The sequence below is a fragment of the Bactrocera neohumeralis genome, chromosome 5, assembly GCF_024586455.1.
Source record: "Bactrocera neohumeralis isolate Rockhampton chromosome 5, APGP_CSIRO_Bneo_wtdbg2-racon-allhic-juicebox.fasta_v2, whole genome shotgun sequence".
NCBI lineage: Eukaryota > Metazoa > Arthropoda > Insecta > Diptera > Tephritidae > Bactrocera > Bactrocera neohumeralis.
Genome location: NC_065922.1, coordinates 65,172,307 through 65,194,476, shown reverse-complemented (window position 1 = coordinate 65,194,476; position 22,170 = coordinate 65,172,307). Strand labels below are relative to the sequence as shown.

The following is a 22,170-nucleotide window of genomic DNA, read 5'->3' as shown; positions in this document are numbered from 1 at the left end:
AACTTAATATTATAATCCTGCCTTTACAAGCTGTTGAGCCTGCCGCACACATCTAATTATTTGTAAGGGAATAACTCAATCAAATTACCGCCTTAGAATGGCCTTAAGTATCTGCACAATACCAACCAAATACTTATCTAACTGCCTACACAAAGCAATTTAAACGCATACACAGATATTTACATTCATATGCTTGTGTATTCACGTATGAGTGAATGAGCAGAAGTGTAGGTAATATGCCGTGATAAGATAGACAAATTGCAGGAAAGTATATGTTACACAAACACAAACAAACTACAAGGAAAATGCTTGTAACAGACAGGAAAGTGTCAGCTTGTAGAAGATTATATGTATGCAACAATAATCGCACACATATATGCATGTATGTTTGTATAAACACAAGTTTTTATATTCTGCATGGCGTGTCGCCACCTTAAAACGACTGACTTCTACAGAATAGCTGCCACCAGCGACACCGAAAGTGGCACGAGCAATAGCAATAATAATAGCAACAACAAAAAAACCATCAAACAGCCATTTTGATAACGCATTTTGTTATTTGCACTTTGCAATGACAACTGCTCAGAACACAAAGGAAGCCAACGAACAAATAGCTGAGTGAAAAATACAAAACCAACAAAAACGCAGACGAGATGTGGAAAATTATCTCAACATTTTAGCTTGTTAACACAACCAAGAAGCGTGTTGGTGCAACGACCGGTCGCCAGCAGGCAGCCACCGGTGACCGGCAAGTGGCAAGTGGCTTTGCAATGTGCTTTCCAATTGCTCCCGACGGCTGGCCGGACAGGCCAACTAAAGGAACAGTCATCAAATAAGTCGCTATGTGGCACGACAGCGCAATGTGCAAAAAGCAAAGTGTAGTTTTGTGTAAAGATTGCACAAATTGCACGAACGACATAGAAATTACATGTATTGTAAGTGCTTTTGCAATGCACAGCCAAAAATAAGAGCGAATCGATAAATAAAAACAAGAAAAATCGTTAACTGCGTTTGCACCGAAGCTTCAATACACTTCACAAACATAAAAGGTTGCTTAAAAAACTTGATTTTGATCGGTCAGTTTGTGAGACAGCTAAGTATAGGCTCTGATCCGATATCGGCGGTTCCAACAGCACAGCTTCTTGCGCAAAAAAGAATGTGTAACAAACGGGCGGACGAACAGACAGACTTGACTAAATTGACTTAACTCGTCATGCTGATCATCTTTATATATAATGAATCTTCTGACCGTGTGTTTGTAATTGAACTGCTCCTAAACGGCTGGACCGATTTCGATGAAATTTTGTGTGTGTGTTCAAGGAGATTCGAGAATAGTTTAGATTCACAATTTGGTTCACTAGAAAATGTTTTTTTAAATTAATTTTTCATTTGTAATTAATTGCTAATTTTGGAATGTTTGACCGATAGATTGCGCTACCATCGCAGTATCCAATATTCAAACCTTAAATTGGCGTAAACGTGCAATAAATAAAACGATGCCAAAGTAAAAGGCGACATCTGTAGACAAGTTTTCATAACGTGGACAGAGTTGTTCGTTCTTAAGTAATAAATTGGGTGATTCAATACATCTATGGGTAGCTATAACATTTTTTTTCATACCTGCTAACTATTGGAGGGGGTATCTTGACAGGCAATTTAAAATTGCAAAAGATCTGGCATAAAAAAAGAAAAAGCGGCATAACTGCAGTGTTGATAAAAAGGTCTATTAAAATTTGAGATATACAGAAATCTTTTCGAAGCATTGCAAGACTGATGCCATAACCTTGCCAGCCGATTTTTTGTCTTTACACCGTTTCTTAATATGCAGTCCACCAGGCTGACAATCGATTGGACTCGATTGATTTCACTGATGACAGCCCGAATTCAATAGTATTTTTACCCCAAAAACCAATTCTTTCTTAACGCACGAAAAGCTTTTTGATTCATTTTTGTTGCTGCACCAAAAATACGATTATTCCTTAACTAATACTTATAATCTAACTAATAGATTATATATATATGGTATTAGTAGTATTACCTATATATCAGCCACAGTAAAACGTGGGCGGGTCCTCTAGTTTATGTATATATTTTATAGGGTCTCCGATCTTTCTTTGTGGGTGTTCCAAACTTCGTGGCGAACTTAACATGCTCTATTTAGGGTATAAAAATACAGCGAGTAATCGTATTGCAAATGGAGATTAAAATTCTACGATTTATTTTATTTTCGTTTTAATTCTTATTCTTTTTAATTTTTTTTATTTGAGTTGTTCATACATTTTTTTTACTTCTTTTTATAGTTTTCTCCTGTTCCTTTACTATGTATGTTTTTCAAATCTTGCACTCTTTACAAACATGCCAAAAGCAACAACAATAAATGTTGGCAACTACAGCTTGTGTTAACAGCTAACAAGCCGAATCTCAAGCGCTTGCTTGACTTTGACTTTTTAAGCAACGCCCACGAGCGCGACATCGTCAGCTTGTCCAGCGCCAGCAGCTACGCCGACTGCGCACTTACAACTGCCACACTACATACTACTAATCCGGCCACTCATTGTCAGCGCTGTTTGTGCGTGTGCAATGCATTTTGCACACGCTATTTTTTGCCAAGTTTACGCTTTTACATTTTGTCAGTGTGTGTGTGTGTGTTTCTTCCTTATGCGCTTTTATACTTAGCTGCTGCTGCAGCTTCTTTCCGAATTTTGGAATTTTCTCATGGCATCACTTTTCATTCGCTTTTTTTTCCGTCTTTTACTTCTAGTCGCCATAACATGGACAAATGCTCCGGAGAATCAATACCCCATACTCGGTGAGGACTACACTGTCAAGTGTGAAGTGAAGGCCGATCCCAATCCAACCATAGACTGGCTGCGCAACGGTGATCCGGTAAGTAGTGCATAAGGATGTTATTAAAACTTCATGATTTACTTAGGAATTTCGACGACAACAGAAACGCTCTGCTATGCCATGACATGCTACAACAACGATCAAATAACGGCACAACTTAGTGTGTGTGTATGAGTGTGTAGTGACTGCAAGAGTAGTCGTAAGCAGCATCTTTCTTACGAAATGTTAACCCAAAGGGCACAATTTTTAAAATAAATTGTTGTTTTCGTCACCATACACACATATACATATAAACACACTTTGCACTCCATCGTCAGTATGTTAGCGCGTGTTGCAAGAACTTGAGTAAACTTAAATTTCTTGCTCTTAATAATAATGTTGAGACTTTGCAACTTTTTTACTCAGCACTTGCGGCACAACCTTATATAATACTTCGCATAGTTTACATATAGACACATAGTACATACATGTAGATGAAATTGTCGTTTGCATAAATTGAAATTTAGCTTGTCACTGAGCACTTTTATAAGACTTTTACGAAACTTAACGAAATTGTTAAGTGTTTTTATGTAATTTCATGTTTACACTGTAAATATATATGCATATACTTTGGCTCCCATAGGAAATATGCGGAAAATTTGCATATGAAGAGTGAAATTAACTAGCATAATCTGCGTTTATGTTATAATAATGGATACTTATGGTTTAGTTAAGTTCGGTTAGAAGGGTATTCTGGTCTAGAAGCATGAATTTCAGGTAATTTTTAAAGTGTCGTAAAAAAAAGGCAATTAATATTTTTACTATCCATTTTTTATTAGTTATTTGTTAATTTTAGAAGAGTACAGAAAAAAATTAAAAACTAAAAAAAGTGAAAAATTTCAAAAATTATGAGCTGACGAAGTGGGGGGTCTCTAAAAATTTCCACGTGACCATACCCATGATTTCAACCATCCTAGTTATCTGAAACCAAAAAAAAAACAAATTATTAATCTAGAATAATGTCGCAATGGCCGGAACTACGGAAAAGTGGGAAAAATTTTTTTTTCACAAAATGGCGATTGCCTGAAAAAAAAAATGTTTTTTTGGATCACTTTTTCTGACTATTTCGAATTTTTTAAAAATAATAAAAATAAAAATTTGGGGATGGAGCTAGTTCCAACCATAGACAAGCCTATAAAGAAGACTCTATAAAAATTTCAAGTAAATCGGTCCAGTAGAACCTAAGAAATCGTGGGTATCGTTCCGAAAAAGACAGTTTTGAGAAAAACGCGTTTAAAGTTTAGGAGACAATTCTAGTGAACACGGACGCCACGTCACAAAATCGGCTGTATCTTTGAAAATAAGTCGAATTTTGAAAAATCCTTCCAAGGTCATATTTTTGAAAGTCTAAACTTTCAAGATATGCAAAAAAAAATCGATTTTTTCAAAATCCTAGACAAGAATACCCCCTTAAAAATTTATACTAAATTAAGAGTTTAAAGAATTATAAAAAAACCTTAACTTCCTTCGATCCGAAGCTATAGCAGGACGGCGATATAACAATGCGTTCAGGGTTGGCCAAGAAGTGCCTAACCTAGCTATCAACAGAAAGAAAAATCTTTATGATAAGACTAGTATAGGTGCCAGGCCATAGCGGAATCGCAGCAAACTGTAAACCTGATGAGCTAGCAAGGAAAGGCACCCTAGAAGCGGCATCAGTAGAATGTAAGCGGGTCGGTGTTCCCGTAAGCTTTTGTATTCTACTAGCTTGGTCAGCGCTGGGCCACCAGCTGTACAAGCGTTGTCACCTTTGGCCCGAGATCGATCGATAAATATCTAGTGATCTCTTGCCCTCAGTAAGGCTAGCCTCTCCCTTGTTGTGTGGCTTTTAACAGGCCATTGCACTATTGGCGTCCATGCTGTAAGGCTGGAAATCTTACCATAAGATATCTGCAAAGACTGTATGGAAGAAGACGAGGTGGAAACACTTCAACACTTCCTTCTTGACTGTCCCGCATTTGGGAGATCAAGGCTTAAACATTTGGGGGCGCATATCGTCAGACATCCCACCGAACTGGCGGGAATGGAAATTAAACGCATATGTAAATTTATAAGTTCGAACAGAGGAGTTATTTTTTTCTATTGCTTCACAAAGAACTATATATGGCAGTCAAAATGTAATCTATCTAGATCAGCCGTCTAACCTAACCTAACTTGATTCCGAACGTTCAGTTTGCATGACAGCCACATTCATGTATACTAGGCTGGTGCGATCAGAACAATTCCTTTAAAGATCGCACCATTACCTTGGATCGTACGGATAGAACTTATCAATAGTTGCAGTCTCTCAAAAATACATGGAAACCTTAGTACCTTATCGTTTCCATATTAGAGCTTTATGTTTTAAATCTCATATATTATGGTGGATATATTATATCTTAAATAAATAACTTTTATTATTTGGACTTTAGAGATCTCTTCATGCCTTTGTCTTCTACATATCTGTCTTGAAAAATTATTAAACATGGACTTCTAAAAATTATAATTTGTACATGTTACTATATTTCAACACTTCCAATATTAGTGTTAGCGGAAATTTAATCATAACCTGCTTCTAGATTATCTACTCAAGTCCATTCCAGCTAATTTAATACATTCTTTACAGATTCGTACCGGTGATAAATACGTAGTAGAAGCGCACGGTTTGCTCATACGCAATGTACAAGAATCCGATGATGGTATTTACACTTGCCGTGCGGCTGTAATTGAAACTGGTGAACTGCTTGAACGCACCATACGCGTGGAAGTCTACATACGTCCAGTTATTACGCACTTACCAACCACACTCGAGGCCGTTGAAGGTAAACCTTTTGCCGCGAATTGTACCGCCACAGGCAAACCAGTACCAGAGATTTCTTGGATAAAGGACGCCGCTCAACAGAATGTCGCCACCGCCGATCGCTTCCAAGTGAACCCACAAACTGGCCTACTCACCATTAATTCAGTTTCACAAGACGATTATGGCACCTACACTTGCATAGCCAAGAACGATGCCGGCGTGGTAGATAAGAAAACCAAATTGAATGTACTGGTGCGTCCACAGATTTACGAGTTCTACAATGTAACTGGCGTGAGTAAGAAGGAAATTGCTATCACTTGCCGTTCGAAGGGACGTCCCGCACCCGCTGTCACCTTCAGACGCTGGGGAACTGAGGAAGAATACGCACCAGGTTTGCAAGCCGATGATGAACGCATCTCTTTGGAGCAACATTTTGATGAGGAGCGCGGTGAAAGCACGGGAACGCTACGCATTACAAGTACCACACGTAACGACGATGGACTTTACCAATGTATTGCGCGCAATAAGGGCGACACCGCTTACAAAACCGGACACATAACTGTTGAATTTGCACCAGACTTTTCGCACATGAAAGATCTGCCACCGGTCTTTAGCTGGGAAGAACGTAAAGCCAATCTCAGTTGTCTAGCGCAAGGCATACCAAATGCAACAATCGAATGGCGCTGGAATGGACGCCCACTTAAGGAGGCTTTCGATAAGAATCTTGTCATTGTCGGTACCGGTCCACGTAGCGATTTGATTGTGCATCCTGTAGCACGCCAATACTATTCCGTCTACAAATGCATTGCCACTAATGTACATGGTAGCGCCGAGCATGATATGCAATTGAAAGAGGCGCGTGTGCCCGACCTAGTTGCCGCCGCGATTCCACGTCAACTCACCGCAACAACAATCACCTTTGATATACGCGGACCACCAACGGAACTAGGTTTACCCATCACCGCCTATAGCGTACAATACAAAGAGGCTATTAACCCAGATTGGTCGACGGCACTGAATCGTACCTGGTCACCAGATTCGCCCTACATCGTGGAAGGACTGAAGCCACAGACAGCTTATCAATTTCGCTTTGCGGCACGCAATCAAGTCGGTTTGGGCATGTGGGGCGTAAACCAACAGCAGTCGACACCCAGACGTTCAGCGCCCGAGGAACCCAAGCCACTGCATTCGCCGGTGCAAAATGACAAGGAAGAACCCGTTGTAGTGTCGCCGTACTCCGACCACTTTGAGCTGAGATGGAGCGTGCCAGCTGACAATGGTGAACCCATCGATTTCTATCAAATCAAATACTGCCCAGTAAGTTACACTACAATAAAATATTAGATGTGCTCTTGATATTAAATTTCCTTAACTCTCTCGCTCTCTCTCTTCTCTAATGCAGGGCGTAAAAATGGCCGGCACTTGGCATGAACTGGAAAACCAATGCGTCTCGCAGGACGTCGTCGAAACCACATCGTACGAGATGTCGCGTCTAAGTGGCAACACCTACTATCGCATCGAATTGCGTGCGCACAATGTGATCGGTTTCTCATCACCAGCATCGATTGTTATGAAGACGACACGAGGTGAGTCCGATTCTGCTAATAATAATCTGGGGACATTATTGTATTCGGCCGGTTATAATTCGGCGGCCGATTCGCCACATAAACACTACATTAAATTCATGACCACAACGAGAACAGCCGGAACGAGAACTGCAACAACTGCCATCACAACAGCAACAACAACTGTCATTGCTCTAGCAACAACAACATGCATAACATTAATTAGCATTGTAGCAACGATGTTAGCTTAATGTCGCAAAGAAAAAAACATACGAAAAAACTCACACTAAAATTTCGTAGAAACCGTAAACGAATTTAACGTTAAAATTTCAAATTTTACATAAAAGTTTTTCCAAAGTAATTGCAATGGTAATAGTAAACACAATTGAAAGGAAGTAATACGGACGAAAACATATATTTTTTTAGAGTAGCATGAAAGCTGAAGACACACCGTAAACTTGCGTCTAAAAAACTTTGTAGATTTGCTTTTGTAAAGGAATTGAAAATAATTGCAAATAATTTGCTTATATTCGACAATTAAAATTTGATTACATTGAAGCGTAGTGTCTTGCGAATATATACATATGTATATATAAGTATATATAAATAGATATAAATTTTAGAACAAAATAAATTAAAATAATGGTACTTTCTACAAAATCATTAAAAAAAGTTGCTTCAATTGTGTTTGGATTGTTTTTTTTTCAGTGTATTTTGTGATTTAAGATTTTCGTATCTAACAATGCATGATTTAGTTTTGAAATGTTTAATTAGCAGTTTCTAACCTTACTTTAGTTACCGCGATTCTAGATACATATACAATAACAACAACTGTAACTTTTTTCCAAAAGCAATTTCATTCAGTGCTCATAAAGTGCTGCCGTATCCAGTAACTTTGCAATGAAAATATTTATAGCATTTTTAGTCCCCAATACATTAAAATAATTAATAAGTAATTTTCATTATTATCAGGCATTAAATATTGAAGAGAATCGTTAGTGAAAACAGGTGTTCATATTGTCCGTTCAAGCTAAAAATGCGTATTTAGCGGGAGCATTCGAACAAAACAGTTAGTTTACTGACGGAAAAATCACAAAATGTCAATAACAGCTGTATTGTAGCAAAACATCTATGTCTTCTTAAGTTTCTTAATTCAGCGAATTGCGATTAAAAAGAACAAAAAATATTTTACAAAAAATATTAAAATATATAATTTTTTTTAATTGTGCTCAATAATGTGAATTTTCGGTACACTTACTGTTTTATGAATTTTCCTCACTAACTTACGTTGAACACTCTATGTAACTTATTAAGGATTAAAAAATTTTTTCATACAATCAAAAATCATTTATCGGATTTTACAATAACAAACAAATCCTGCTCAATGCAAAATTCCAAGCCATAACTGTAACTGCAAAATTTCACTTAAAGCAATCAGCAACGGTTTATAAACCATTATACGTAAATTAAAATACCTCCATTCAAAACTAAATTATGCAACAAAAATACACTGAAAAAAATATTAAATACTTTTAACAAGCATGAAATTTAAGTGCAAAAAAAATATTTTTTTATACAAAAAGTTCTCGTGAAAGTAGGCAATATCACACAACATTACAAATATTAACATAACATTTAAAGCGAAACAACACATTTTCCAAATCGAAAATGAATTCGAAAAAATTGCTCATACACTAACATACAATATTATACCAATTACTACTTAATTACAAAATATATGTACTCGTATTTATTTAATTTTTATTTCTCCTCAATATTTTTGTTTCGTGTATCCCAATACCTTATGCAGGGCTTACACACTTTTGTCACATTTAACCCACGTATAATTTTGTCAGCATTTCATGTGAAATTTGATGTGCTCTCTTAACTTGAAACCATTTTTTTGTTAACAAAACTCAACTAAATGTCGAAGAATATCAATGTACCGTTTTCATATACCGTTTCTTATGTTATTGCTTGCTGTCTGCTCAAGTTTATGTAAAACTTTCAATGTTTGTCTGTCGAAATTGTGTAGTTTTGTATGTTTTACGCTCATTACTTTTTTATTGCTGCAAAAAATATTATTTTCTTTTACCTTTATTGTATCTTATAACTTTTTTTTTTAAATATCTTATCACCTGCTAGGTATTGTTGTTGCCAATGCCAATGCCTAAGCGCATCAACATTAGTAATCTCAAATTGAATTCCATTACATTTTTACGTACATAATTGAAAGAAAAACGAAAAATTGCTTTGAAAAAAGTGCACTATTTTTAAGTTAGTTTTTAATGCTCCTTAAAAATACATACATACATATAATATGTTTAATATTTTTACTTAATATGCAATAATTAATTTAAATATTATAATACATTTTAAAGCTACTAAGTAAAGTGATTCAGTTGCGCTCAAAGTAGTATGACTAGTAAAGAATAATATGTGAATTAGTGAAATGGCGAAACACACTGGCATTCAAAAGTATTAGAATTCATTAGTTTGTAAAATGAAAAATTAAAAAGAAAATATCGTATGCATTTGTTGGGTGATGACTTGAACACAATACCATACATGAATCACAAAGAAAACTTCAAATTCAACAAAACCCATAAAATGTTACTTGTTGCTCCAGTGTTCTCAAAAACGGCATAATGCCACGTTTCCACCATGTCATTAAAAAATCCCTTAAGTTAGCAGTCACCGCCCAACAAATTCAATTGCTTTGCCACTCAAATTGAAAATAATTGGAACATTTCATCAAAACTTATATATTATCAGCCACTACTGTATACGCGTAAATATTGCATAACTTTTGTTGTAATTTATATTTTTGTGTGTGCATATTTTTATGTATTTTTATGTAAAAAATGAAAAAAATTCGAAATATCTGCGAATAGTTATGTGAATCTATATGAAATGAAACAAAAAATCATATATTTAACATAAGTAAACCGAAAAATATTGGTTAAATATATTAACTTACTATCGTTTAATATTTATTAGGTTTTAGTTCCGCTCTACATTTTTGCGCTCACATACTATCACACTCTCTTTCTAATTTGTTTACGCTCACTGAATATTTTTTTTATAAACATATAACTACATATTATATAAATACATATTTTTTAGTTAAATTGATAAGTAAACAATTTTTAATTTCATTTTTTAAATAAAGCAAACGATTATAATATATAATTAATTAAAAAAAAGTTAAAAATAAAAAAAGAAAACAATAGCATTTTTATTTATAAATTAAAAAGCATCCACTCACAGTATTTTTTGTTGTGCTCTAAGTTAGATCGTATATTTGACGCTCGTACGCGCTCATTCGCTCGTACTTCGTTCATATGTACGTTGTGTTCGTTTAACAATCTTCTTTGTATGTTTGCATTGTGTGTTTTGTATTGTAAGAATTCAAACGTAATTTGGTGTATACTTTTATTTCTCTGAGTGTATGTTTGTATGCAGATAATTATTTTGTTGTAGCTATTTTATGTACCGTTGTCTACTCACAACCTTCTGACATTTTTCTCACTTTTCTCTATTACTTTATATATTTGTATTGTGTAGCTGTCTGTGGTCGTTGTTTTTAATTTTCTTTATGCATTTTATGTACTATGTATGTAATTTGGAACAAAAATTCTTAACGGTATTATTTATTATGTGGCCAACTGTTTCTAACTAATTATTTGTTTGAGGGTTATTTAATATATTAAATTCGTAATATTTTTATAAATATTCCCAAGCAGTTATATATAAAAAATGCGGATTTTATATATTTTATAAATAATTATTACCTTTTTTTCGGTGTACTAAAATTATACTAAATATTATATTAATCATATTTTTATTTTCGAATTGCTAAATTTCGTATATCAAAATATATTTCACATATATTCCCAAATTTTTTTTTCATTTTGCTTCATAAAGTTTTTTAAGTATAATATTATTTAAAATCGTATATACATACATATATTTTATAAATTTTCTTAAATAATTTTTGTCATATTTTAATTCAATTTATATTTTATTGTATTTATTTATATTTATATACATATATAAGTTATATTTATTTAATTTATTTTATAAAATTTTTAAACATCTTTTTCTCAAACTAAGTTCTCAGTAATACAGAGTAAGGGTCTCAATTAAGAATGAGAATATAAAACAAAGTTTTTATTTGCAGTAAGTCTATTTTTCTAATGCATATTTTAGGGTAATAATATTAAAAGGAATTAATTATATAATATTAAAAAGTTCAATTCAAAAAATCGTTACTTGGAATGGGTTGGTCACAATAATTGAATAGTGTAAACTAGGTATAAACAACTCGCCAAAATGTTTTACATGACCTCTCCTGAAATAACGGATTTTTTAGAGGTATAATGGGCTGCTTATTGATATTTTCGTCTAAATTGAAATAATACTAAAAATTACAGTTAACCGTTAATGAAAAACTTTTCCTGAACGAATTAGTTGGTAATTGGTAAAATGAAAATAAATCGCGGAGGGTTGCAGCAATTTGTTTAATCAATGAATTATATAAATTATTATATTGTGGAAACCGCCACGACGTTGACGATTTTCTAAATAAAATTTACGGACTTTGTGATTCTTAAAATTGAATGAATAGCTTAGAGTAAAACTAATAAATAATATTATTGACTCTATTTTCCAATATCATATTTGTGAAAAAAAGAATATTATTTCAAAATAACTTTATTAAAATATTTAGATATAGATATTTTTCAAAATCTCAAATTTATATTAATTATTACGTAATCAATATATGTATGAGTATTATTATTCACTAAAAAGGGTATATTAAGTTTGTCGCGAAATTTTTAACACCAAAAAAGAAACGTCAGAGACCCTATAAAGTATATACATATGTATATAAATGAACCACACGACAAGCTAAGTCGATTGAGCCATGTCCGTCTGTCTATATGTCAGATCGAACCACTATAGCATATAGCTGTCATACAAACTGACCGACCAAACTCAACCATTTGTATGGAATTCTTATTTATTTGACGAAGTATCTTCACGATATTTGGCACGGTTCATTGTCCAACGCGACGGTACAATCTCCGAGAAAATGGTTCAGTTCGGACCACTATAGCGTATAGCTGCCATACAAACTGTCCGGTCAAAATTAACATAAAAACTTTTTATTCGGTGCTGCCGAAGTTTAAGTTTTTTTGTTTTATTTCTTTTTAAGCTTTTTTACTCAGTATTTTATATATATTTAACATGAAACTGTCTATTATTCTATATATTTTTTTCTAGCAGTTTCTTGAATTAAGTCATTATTTCTTTTTTGTTAACATTCCCCCACAATTAATATGATTTTCATCTGTCGCATCATTGAAAATCGACTGATTTGCATATTTAACAAACTTACTCTATTTTCTTCTTATTGCAATATGTTTAGTGCGTGTTTTTATGGGTGTAACCGTGTTTATAACTAAACACCCATTTTTTAAACAGTTATTTTTCATAAGTGTTTAGCGTGTGCCATTAAGATTATGTGTTTTGTTATATAAAAAGAAACAGGTAAAAATGTGCAAATTTCAAACAACATTTACTACCACACTGTAAAATTAACAAAATATCAAACTCACAAGTGTCATATAACGCAAAAATAACAACAACATGCAAAATCACAAGTGTCATTTAAAACCAAAACAATAAATACTAATTAGTGCCACAGCCACATCCCGCAACGCCCGCAATTAAAAGCGATTGGAAAACTTTACGCATTGGACTAACAAAAACTGCTATCATAAACTCAAACTATCAACATTTGACATTAAAAATTAAATTAAATACAAAATTAAAGCTAAAGCTAACCACAATTGCTACCACTCACCCCATTAAGCACTGCAAGTATTTGGTCTCAACAACACTACAAACAAACTCAGCGCCCGCAAGTTGTGGCAAGTTATTGTAATACGCTCGTTTAGCAAGTTTGTATCATTTCGCAAAAATGAAATTTCCCACACAAATACGCATTAACACAATGACAAAAGTGCGCAAAGTTGTGCTGATGGCGCCATATCCGCAAAACACCGCTTTACGCACACTCTCTTCTCACACAAAAGAAAGGATTCCTTGCCAACCCCAACACATTCAAACCTCAACCGCTTAAATATCATACTCTTACATACACATAACGGTTTAAACGCACAAAAAAGCGACAAACATTTAACCCACTCACCTCATCAAGTGACAATACTACAACAAACATTGTAGTCTAAGAAAATACAATAGCAATGGCATTACTCACACTAAAACGCATTAAAAAGTTAACAAGAGTCGCAAAGTTGTTGCGTTTATTTTTGCTACACTGTTTCACAGCTCCTTTGTCGCTCTGTCTAAACTTTGTGTTTTCTTTACTTTTCTCTTCCACTTAAATTCACGCACACCTATTAAAATTAAAACAATAACAACATGCTGCTGTCCCTTAATTAAAATGCTAACCCAAATTAAAAAAATAATAATTAAAAAACAATTTAACAAAAAATATAAAAAACGCAAACAAACCACAAATCGAAAATGCCTTTGCACGTGCTTTTCTAGATAATCCCTATAATGGTGCGGCGACCAGCATCCGTGGCAAAGCGACTCACGCACAAAAGTGGCAACATTGCATACTCCTAATTGCGCTGGCGACTATTGCAACGTACGCGTGGCCACAACAACAACAGCTGCTGAAAATTGGCAACATGCCGCGGACCTCAGTGACGGTGAATTAGATTAGCACCGCCGTTTACTAAGCTGGGCAAGCGCTTAGCTGGCCAGAACTGGAGTAGATGCAGTAATGTAGTAGTAGAAATTGAAATAAAGCAACTTGTAAATAAAAGTAGAAAAACGCGTACATACTTAAATATACCACTTATGTATGTAAACCGAATTAAAAAACCGTACACTTCCATATAAGACTTATGTGTATGTTGCTTCAATCTGTATTCCAATTTACTGTACAAAAAATAACAAACCGAAAAAATAGTAAAGGCCAAATGAAATATTAGACAGCTTTTATATTATAATTGGTATTTGTGCAATAAATATAAAAACATAAGAAATTAAATATTTTAACAATGTGTGCTTCTACTGTTACCTTCCAGCAAGTATTTTGCGTTATTGAAATAAATAGTAAAAAATATTGTACAAACTAACAACAATTTAATAAAGCAATATAAGCTTCACTTGTATATACATATATATTAGTCAATTTTTCTTCATATAGCGTGAAATTTAAAAAAAAAAACCTTGTTATACGCTGGTTATTTACTTAAACACAACATTGTTATTAATTAATTTTAATATTTATATGCCTTCGGCTCTAAAACGCGCGCATTTATTTACTGAAAGCAGACGGAAATTTTAAAAATACAATATAACAAATCCATATTCACTTAAAGTAAACCTAGCAATAGTTTTTATGTACATACATACATATATATATATATACTATATGTAATTCTAAACTAAAATAAAAGGTCAACATTGGAGTAAACGAATTTTTGTTTATTATTTTTTATTATATTTTTTGAGATGCATAACCATTATAGTCTTTCAATTATTATTTTATTATTTAATAACTGGAATATTATTTTTTAACCTCAATAGAAATACTTATTTTTTTATTAATTATTATTTTTTTCAATTATGATTATTTCTACTTTTTTAAATAGTTTTTTAGTTGCATAAAAATTATAACTTTTGAATTAATATTTTTTATTTATTAAATAACATTATATTTTAACTTAGAACTTTTTAATATTTTTATTTTTATCTGTTTATATATTTATATTTCTTTATTATCAGAACATTATTTATCTCTCCATTCGACTAACACTGCCAAATATTATAAAATATATAATAAATGTATAAATAACATCATACTAAATAAAACGCAGATTTATAGTTTTAAGCCAAAACAATTTACAGACAAAGCCGCATAAAATCAGGTTAGGAAATCCCTACGACATACTGCAGACCGCACAAACGCGAACATTCTCCACGGAATGTACATTTTCCATGCAACGAATAAATCTTGTGAACAACTCAAAATTTTGATAAACATATTACAGTGAACTTTTGAATGGTTTTTTCTGAACACTTACTAATATTTACTAAAGATTTTGTACGTAACCAAGAGGGGAAAGGAATTTTTAATTTAGTAAATGCATATTCCAAGCAAAATTCCACAAAATAGGACTAAAATAAGCGATAGTTTCATTGTTTACCAGCATTTGAAATTAAACGGTAGTAAGAAATGTCGATAAATATTTCGTTAACAATTGTAAAATATCGATAGTTGAACGGTTGTGTAATTATGCAGTGTTTACACAGCGATACACAATTACCAAAGGGAATCTAATATATGATATTATTTATTGTAAAGTATCAAAAATAAATAATAAATGATTTATAGAATAAAATAATAGAATGAAAAATATAACACACTGCAAAAAATAAAATAATTAAAATTAAATAATTACAATAATAATAAAAATAGGATATGCACAATATAAGCAACGGGCATAAACATATTCGCATATTTATGCGAAAATATTTAAAATTTTAATAAAACGAAATTTAAATATAAATATACTATATACATATAGCCTACACAGTGATGTAAAAATAGTACTATTAGTTATTTATTTATTATTATGTTAAACTTGCAGGCGTGTTATTAGTCGTTGGTATATGTATAAATGCAATTTCCGATAATATTTTTTCGCGTACCTTTTTATGTATCTAGTGCATATTGTATACGTTCTTAGGACAATAAACTATATTAAGCTGATATTTAAAATTGTGTAGCAGTTAAAGCAATTAAAGCTGCTTTTAATGAAGAAAAGTTAGCTAAGTGAAGTATTTGGCTTAATTTTTATGCTTGGCTTCGAGTGTTAGGGGTTAAAGTTATCAAAAAGAGTGTGCCAAAATAGTGTTTCAAGAGGTTTAGATTATATTCATCTCTATAAAACAGTGATTGCTTTGGGTGGTAAATTGGCGTACATAACAACATAACTTGTTTGCCGTTAAACAAATGATCTGCGTGACACGTTACTCGATCGATTTTAGTAGATCTTATGAAATATTTCTACACATATTTTTTTAAATTACATGTTGCAGTTTTTAGAAGAAAATTAATTCGCGAAAGTTTATCAAAATATTCGTGCTAATAATGATTTAATTAATTTTAAAGCATAAATCATTAAACACATTTATGCAGTCTGTAAATAAGTAAACATCAATATCTAAACTTAATGTGTAAGTAAATAATTTTAGTACCAGTTAGATATTATAAATATTAAATGTGTTTAACTAGCAAGGTAAATTGATATACATACATATGAACTCGTCTATAAATTAAGCGTTTGGCTAAATCATGTGTAGTTATAATGAATAAAACACTAAAAATATAAAATAATTGTAAAATTTGCATAATGTATAGATATTAGCGAATGAAATATAATATAGTTAAATTAATAATAACTCTTGCATAAATTGAAATCATTTAAGAAGGAGCTTAAAGCGAAATAATAGGCACGTTAAGTCAGTCAAAAATTTTCCAATTGATTTAATTAAGGATAATTGATTTAATTAAAGAGCTCTTTGAAACGCCTGTAATATTGCATCGCAGGCAAGACATTTGTGCTTGTTAGTCGGCAAAGTGCAATTGATGTGGAGTTCAGCGTTAATGTGGTGCATGAATCAAGAAAATGCTGGCAGCAAGGAAAATAATAAGATCTCGTACATATAAATATGTATATATATTTGAAATCGCTTGTATTTTATCAAGCTCTCACAACTGCACAAAAACGTAATATTATTGTGGAAGTATGAACAAATCATGCAGCCACAGTTAATGACAAGAAGTCGTATCTTGTCATCTGCTGTAACTAGCACTAGCATGTGCTTTTATATTTTTACAGTAAATAATAAATTGACACATGTAAAACTTACTTTTCTACTGATAACTATTAAATCACATCAGCATAACTTATCACGGAAACTCGCCACAAATCATGTAATATACGTTTAACGTGTTACTTTACATTGCGCGTTGTCTATACGCACTGTAAACACCTGCTTAATCCAGCAAAGAAACAGTGCAAGAACTAACGTGTTTCAAAGGTAACAAATATCAAAGGTATAATTAGTGATTTACATACAGCTGTATTTAAAAAGAAAATAAAAAATTAAATAAAAAAGGATTTTTAATGTAAACAATAAATTTATGTTATAACTAGATGCATATTAAAAACGAAAACATTTGTACATTTAAACGTTAATTAATACAAAATTCAACTAAATTAATGCTGACTTCTTAGTAGTAGTTATTTTAGCTATCCCCAACCATGACCCTCAATGCAGATAACAGTCTTAACTTTTATTTTATTATTTATCAAAGCCTCAAAACACCTTTTTGCAAAATACTACACTTTTCGCGCACATATTTATCGATTATTGTTCTCAAAATACCAATGTGTCCGTCTTTTAAATAAAGATTTTTTAAACAAATCTTTTCTACAGCCTATATATAATTTATGTTATACCGTATTGTACAAAAATAAAACGCTTTGTATGCTTAAATTTATTTATTATTCAAATGTACATTAATGCCACCCATTCAAACAATTCCATTTCAGTTTTACAGTTGGCCTCACTTTATATAAGTTGTAAAATTATTATTTTATCTAGCAAGTCTATACAATATCAAATTTATTTTTCCTTTATTATTACAATTATTTTTAATTTTTTCATGGATAATTATTATCTTATATATCTATGGCTTAAAACAAAATCTGTTTGATTTCCTTTGTAAAAATATTTGTTTGCATGACTTCACTCACACATTGAACGCAACCTGCAAGCTGATTTCCCGCCGTTGTAAGGAATGCTTTTTATGCTGACAATTGGTGCATTACTTTTTCTTTATTATTATCCACTTTTGTTTTTTATTTTAGTTTTTATAGATTTTCGTATACTATTTTAGTAGTTTTGTTTTTAATTTCGTTTATTTTGGTTTACAAACAAGCAAATATTACATATACACACACAAAAATGTAAATTATAACAATTTTTATTTAACGGAGAAATATAGCAATAAATAATAATAAGTATTAATAACTAATATAATATGTAAAAAATTATTTTTAAGTTTAGCCGTAATTATTGTGAATGACAGAAAATTATGTATGCCTGCAGGAAAGTGATACAAATATTATTATTCTGTAAATTATTTTTATTCAGGGATTTTTGTTAATATGCACTTTCAAAAACTAAAAAAAAAATGTTTTGGGGTGTTGTATTTTAAAGCGTTAAAATGTCTGATAATTTAAGTGCAATATAATCTATTAAAAAATCATAGTTTTTTATTTCGGTTTTTTGATATAATACAAAAACTTAATTAAAGAAAATATTCATACAAAAATCAACAATTAATTTAAATAAAATTTTATTTTAGGTTTTTAATATACTATTTCTGATTTCTTTAAAACGGTTAGTTTACACTTATTTTTTAATATTTTAAACCATTAGACAATTTTGTAATGTACATAAACACTTTCGTTATTATATTTTTTTTTTAATACTATTTCTGAATGTTTAACACGTTTGCTTTTTAATATTTCAATCATTAAAAAAACTTCGTTAACGAAAATATTCATACAAAAATTAGCAATGTTTTTAAATATAAATTTTTTTAATTTAGTTTTTTAAAGTACTATTTCTGTATTCTTTTAGACGGTTAAAAAAATGCAATATACAATTATGCAGTGAAAATTTGGTACTTTTAACTTTTTATTTTGATTTTTTAATGGACCCTTTCCGAAATTTTTATGCAAAATTATAATAAAATATTATTATATTATTTTTAATTAATTTTTATTTATTTTTTTGCGTTTTTGATACACTATTTCTAATTTTTAAACACTGTGAATATTCACTCACTTTGTATCACTTTAAATATTATAATTAATTTCAATTTTTGGCTAAGTGCAGTTTTATAAAAATTTTTCCAAGTTTTTCAAAATTCACACATTTAATGTTTAAATCAAATTATTTCACTTTTTTCAATTAAGTTTTAATGTAATTTTTTTATGTTCTTTATTTTTTATAATTCATTTGTTATACAGTTACTTTAATTTCATTTCAATTCTTTAATGCCTTAGCTTCAAATTTGCAGACTTATTCAAATAAAAGTTTATATAAATTTAATTATAATTCAGAATTTGTTAAATCTTTACACTATATACATACATTTATGATTTGCTTTTTATATATTATTATCAATTTTAATTTAAGTGCCATAATTTTTAATATAATATATTTTTATTTTATACATGCATGTATATTTTTCTTTTTTCTTTTCAATATATATATTTTTTTTTTGTTTTATATATACATATATTTTCTCTATTTTTTAATGTTATGGCATTAATTTAAGTGTTATGAATTTTAATTTAATTTCTTTTTTAGATATGTATCTTTTTTTTTACAATATTTTTTGTTTTATATACATTTTTATTTTGTTTAATTTTTTACTTTTTAATTTTATGAGTTTTTCAAGGATAGAAGTATTAAAATTTATCAATTTTTATTTTTCCATAGTTTAAGTGTTAACAATTTTTAATTTATTTTTTAATTTTTTTATTTTAATTTTTCTTTTTAATTTTTATATTTTTTTTTAATTTTACGTCAAAGTGTTAAAATATTTTAACATTTATTTATTATATTGCTAATATTTTAAATAAATTTGTGTTACTCATTAAAGTTAAATAAACGTATAAAAGGGTATACACTCGAAAAAATCCAACAAGGCACATGAACAGAATGGATATTTTATGCTTACATACATAATTTTCTGTCAAAATTATTAAAATATAATTGTAAATAATCATAAGTGCTGCATTTTCAATTTCCACCAAACTTTCAAATATTCCATAACTTTACTTACATTGCGCTTTTCCTCACCCAAACAGGCATCGATGTCATACAAGTAGCCGAACGACAAGTGCTCTCCTCCGCCACCATTGTGGGCATAGCTGTGGGCGGCGTGTTGCTGCTGCTCTTCATCATCGATCTGCTATGCTGTGTAACGGTGCGCATGGGCGTAATGGCTACCATGTGCCGACGGGCGAAGCGTTCGCCATCCGATATCGACGATGAGACCAAATTGGGCAGGTAGGCGCATTAAAGAAAATTTCGCTTTAAATGTAACTGTGATTTAATTACAATTAAACATTCCATTATGTATAAAATGGTATTGCACTAAAAATACGTAATTTCGTATTAATGAAAAAAAAATGAGTAAAACGAAAATTAATTAAATTTTTTTTTTCTTTCATCCTTCTTTTTCACGCAATTATTTGAATTTTGCACAAACAAAAACAAAATTGTTATTTTTTCTCATTGTTTGTGTTTTTTCTCTTTATGAAAACAAACCCACACCGGCTCAGTGCGAATTCACGCGGCACGCAAATGGATCTTGAGTACGCTTGGGTGTTTGCTAGACCGAAATCATTTCTGCTCAATCGCAATTCATTGGTTTTCGTTTAATTCGCATTAATTTCATTTGCATTTTTACACACGCTACTCAAATTGTGCCTTAATTTCACATTTCATTTCCTTTAAATGTCAATAAACATGTGTAAATGTGTACGTGCAGCCTTATATTTTTAGTGCAATATTATTTAGACCTATCCTAGACCACGCACTCCTCACCGATAATCCCACCAACCAAACCGACATACAAAGCAAAGCAGCAGGTGTCGATATTCCATGGAAGTTTAGTGTGTGTCTTCCGCACAAAGTATTTATGGTATACGTTCATTTATAGTAATTAATCCCGTTATCCATCACTTATATTATCTGTATGTATGTATGTGTACGTGCATATGTTGTAATACTACTGTTTTGTGGTGCGTAAGTAACCCACATCAATGCGCTTTTAATTGAACTAACTGTTAGCATATAATGTTACGAGTACCGTTGCTTAAGCAGCAAGTAAGCAATCAAACACTGAACTACTTGCAATCTTCCATAATCACTTTCCAACAATGTTATCTAAGCATATCTGTTTATATTTGTACAACAACAACTTTTGTATTTGCTATTTGTGTGTAACCTCCTCACCGCCACCTTCCTCCTCGCCATCAAACATATCCATTCCCATGCTCCTCACTCACTCGCTCTATCATACATCCTCGTGCTCCTCATTCTAACATATTCACCAAAACCAAAAAAAAAAAAAAAACAACCAAAAAATACGTGAAACATTTAACCAAGCAGTCTTTACGGTTGGCATTTCCCGCTACTTAATTACAGTGGGCAGTTGGTTAAGGAGCCTCCACCATCACCGCTACCATTACCGCCACCCGTTAAACTCGGTGGATCACCTATGACATCGCCATTGTACGTATCACCAAAGTAAAAAATTTAATATTCGTAATTGAAAATCATTTTGCATACTAACCTTTGATGTTGCGCATGTGTGTTTTCTATATATTTGTATGTATTTTATATATATTTTCCCGTAGTTCCTAGGTGGAACATAGGGCCTCATGTACTATGTATTTTATACGTAGAAATTATTATTTACATATACATACAAGTATGTGTAAGTAGTTACTAGATTTATTTCTATTTAAATATTTTATAATTATTGCATTTGGTATTAATAAGTAATTGCTAAATCACTCATACGACCTGGCGTACTCTACAGTTCAGGCTTCGTTTAGACTGAGCTATATACGAAAAATCTTGCTAAAAGAGATAAATATACCCGCCGAACACTCCAACAACATTCGGCTCCTTGTAACCAAACGAATCCGAATTTACATTCTGCCAAGTACTGTTATTTGCGCATTATTCTCAATTTATTTGCGGAATATTTGCGGAATATTCTCTGCCGATACA

General features: G+C 31.5%; 1 protein-coding gene across 7 annotated transcripts in view; it reads left to right on the top strand.

The window, feature by feature from the left end:
- Positions 1-22,170, top strand: part of LOC126760310 (fasciclin-2) — a 274,265-nt gene that overhangs the window by 247,015 nt on the left and 5,080 nt on the right. For 2 of the 7 annotated variants that reach the window (XM_050475860.1, XM_050475859.1), the window contains 5 exons: positions 2,762-2,886; positions 5,492-6,982; positions 7,068-7,251; positions 20,235-20,436; positions 21,580-21,666. In XM_050475860.1, the coding sequence (XP_050331817.1) occupies positions 2,762-2,886; positions 5,492-6,982; positions 7,068-7,251; positions 20,235-20,436; positions 21,580-21,666 (2,089 nt within the window). Of the gene's footprint in view, positions 1-2,761; positions 2,887-5,491; positions 6,983-7,067; positions 7,252-13,812; positions 16,473-20,234; positions 20,437-20,711; positions 21,512-21,579; positions 21,667-22,170 lie in introns of those variants that run through there. The other 5 variants (XM_050475864.1, XM_050475862.1, XM_050475863.1 and 2 more) reach the window with 3 other exon arrangements.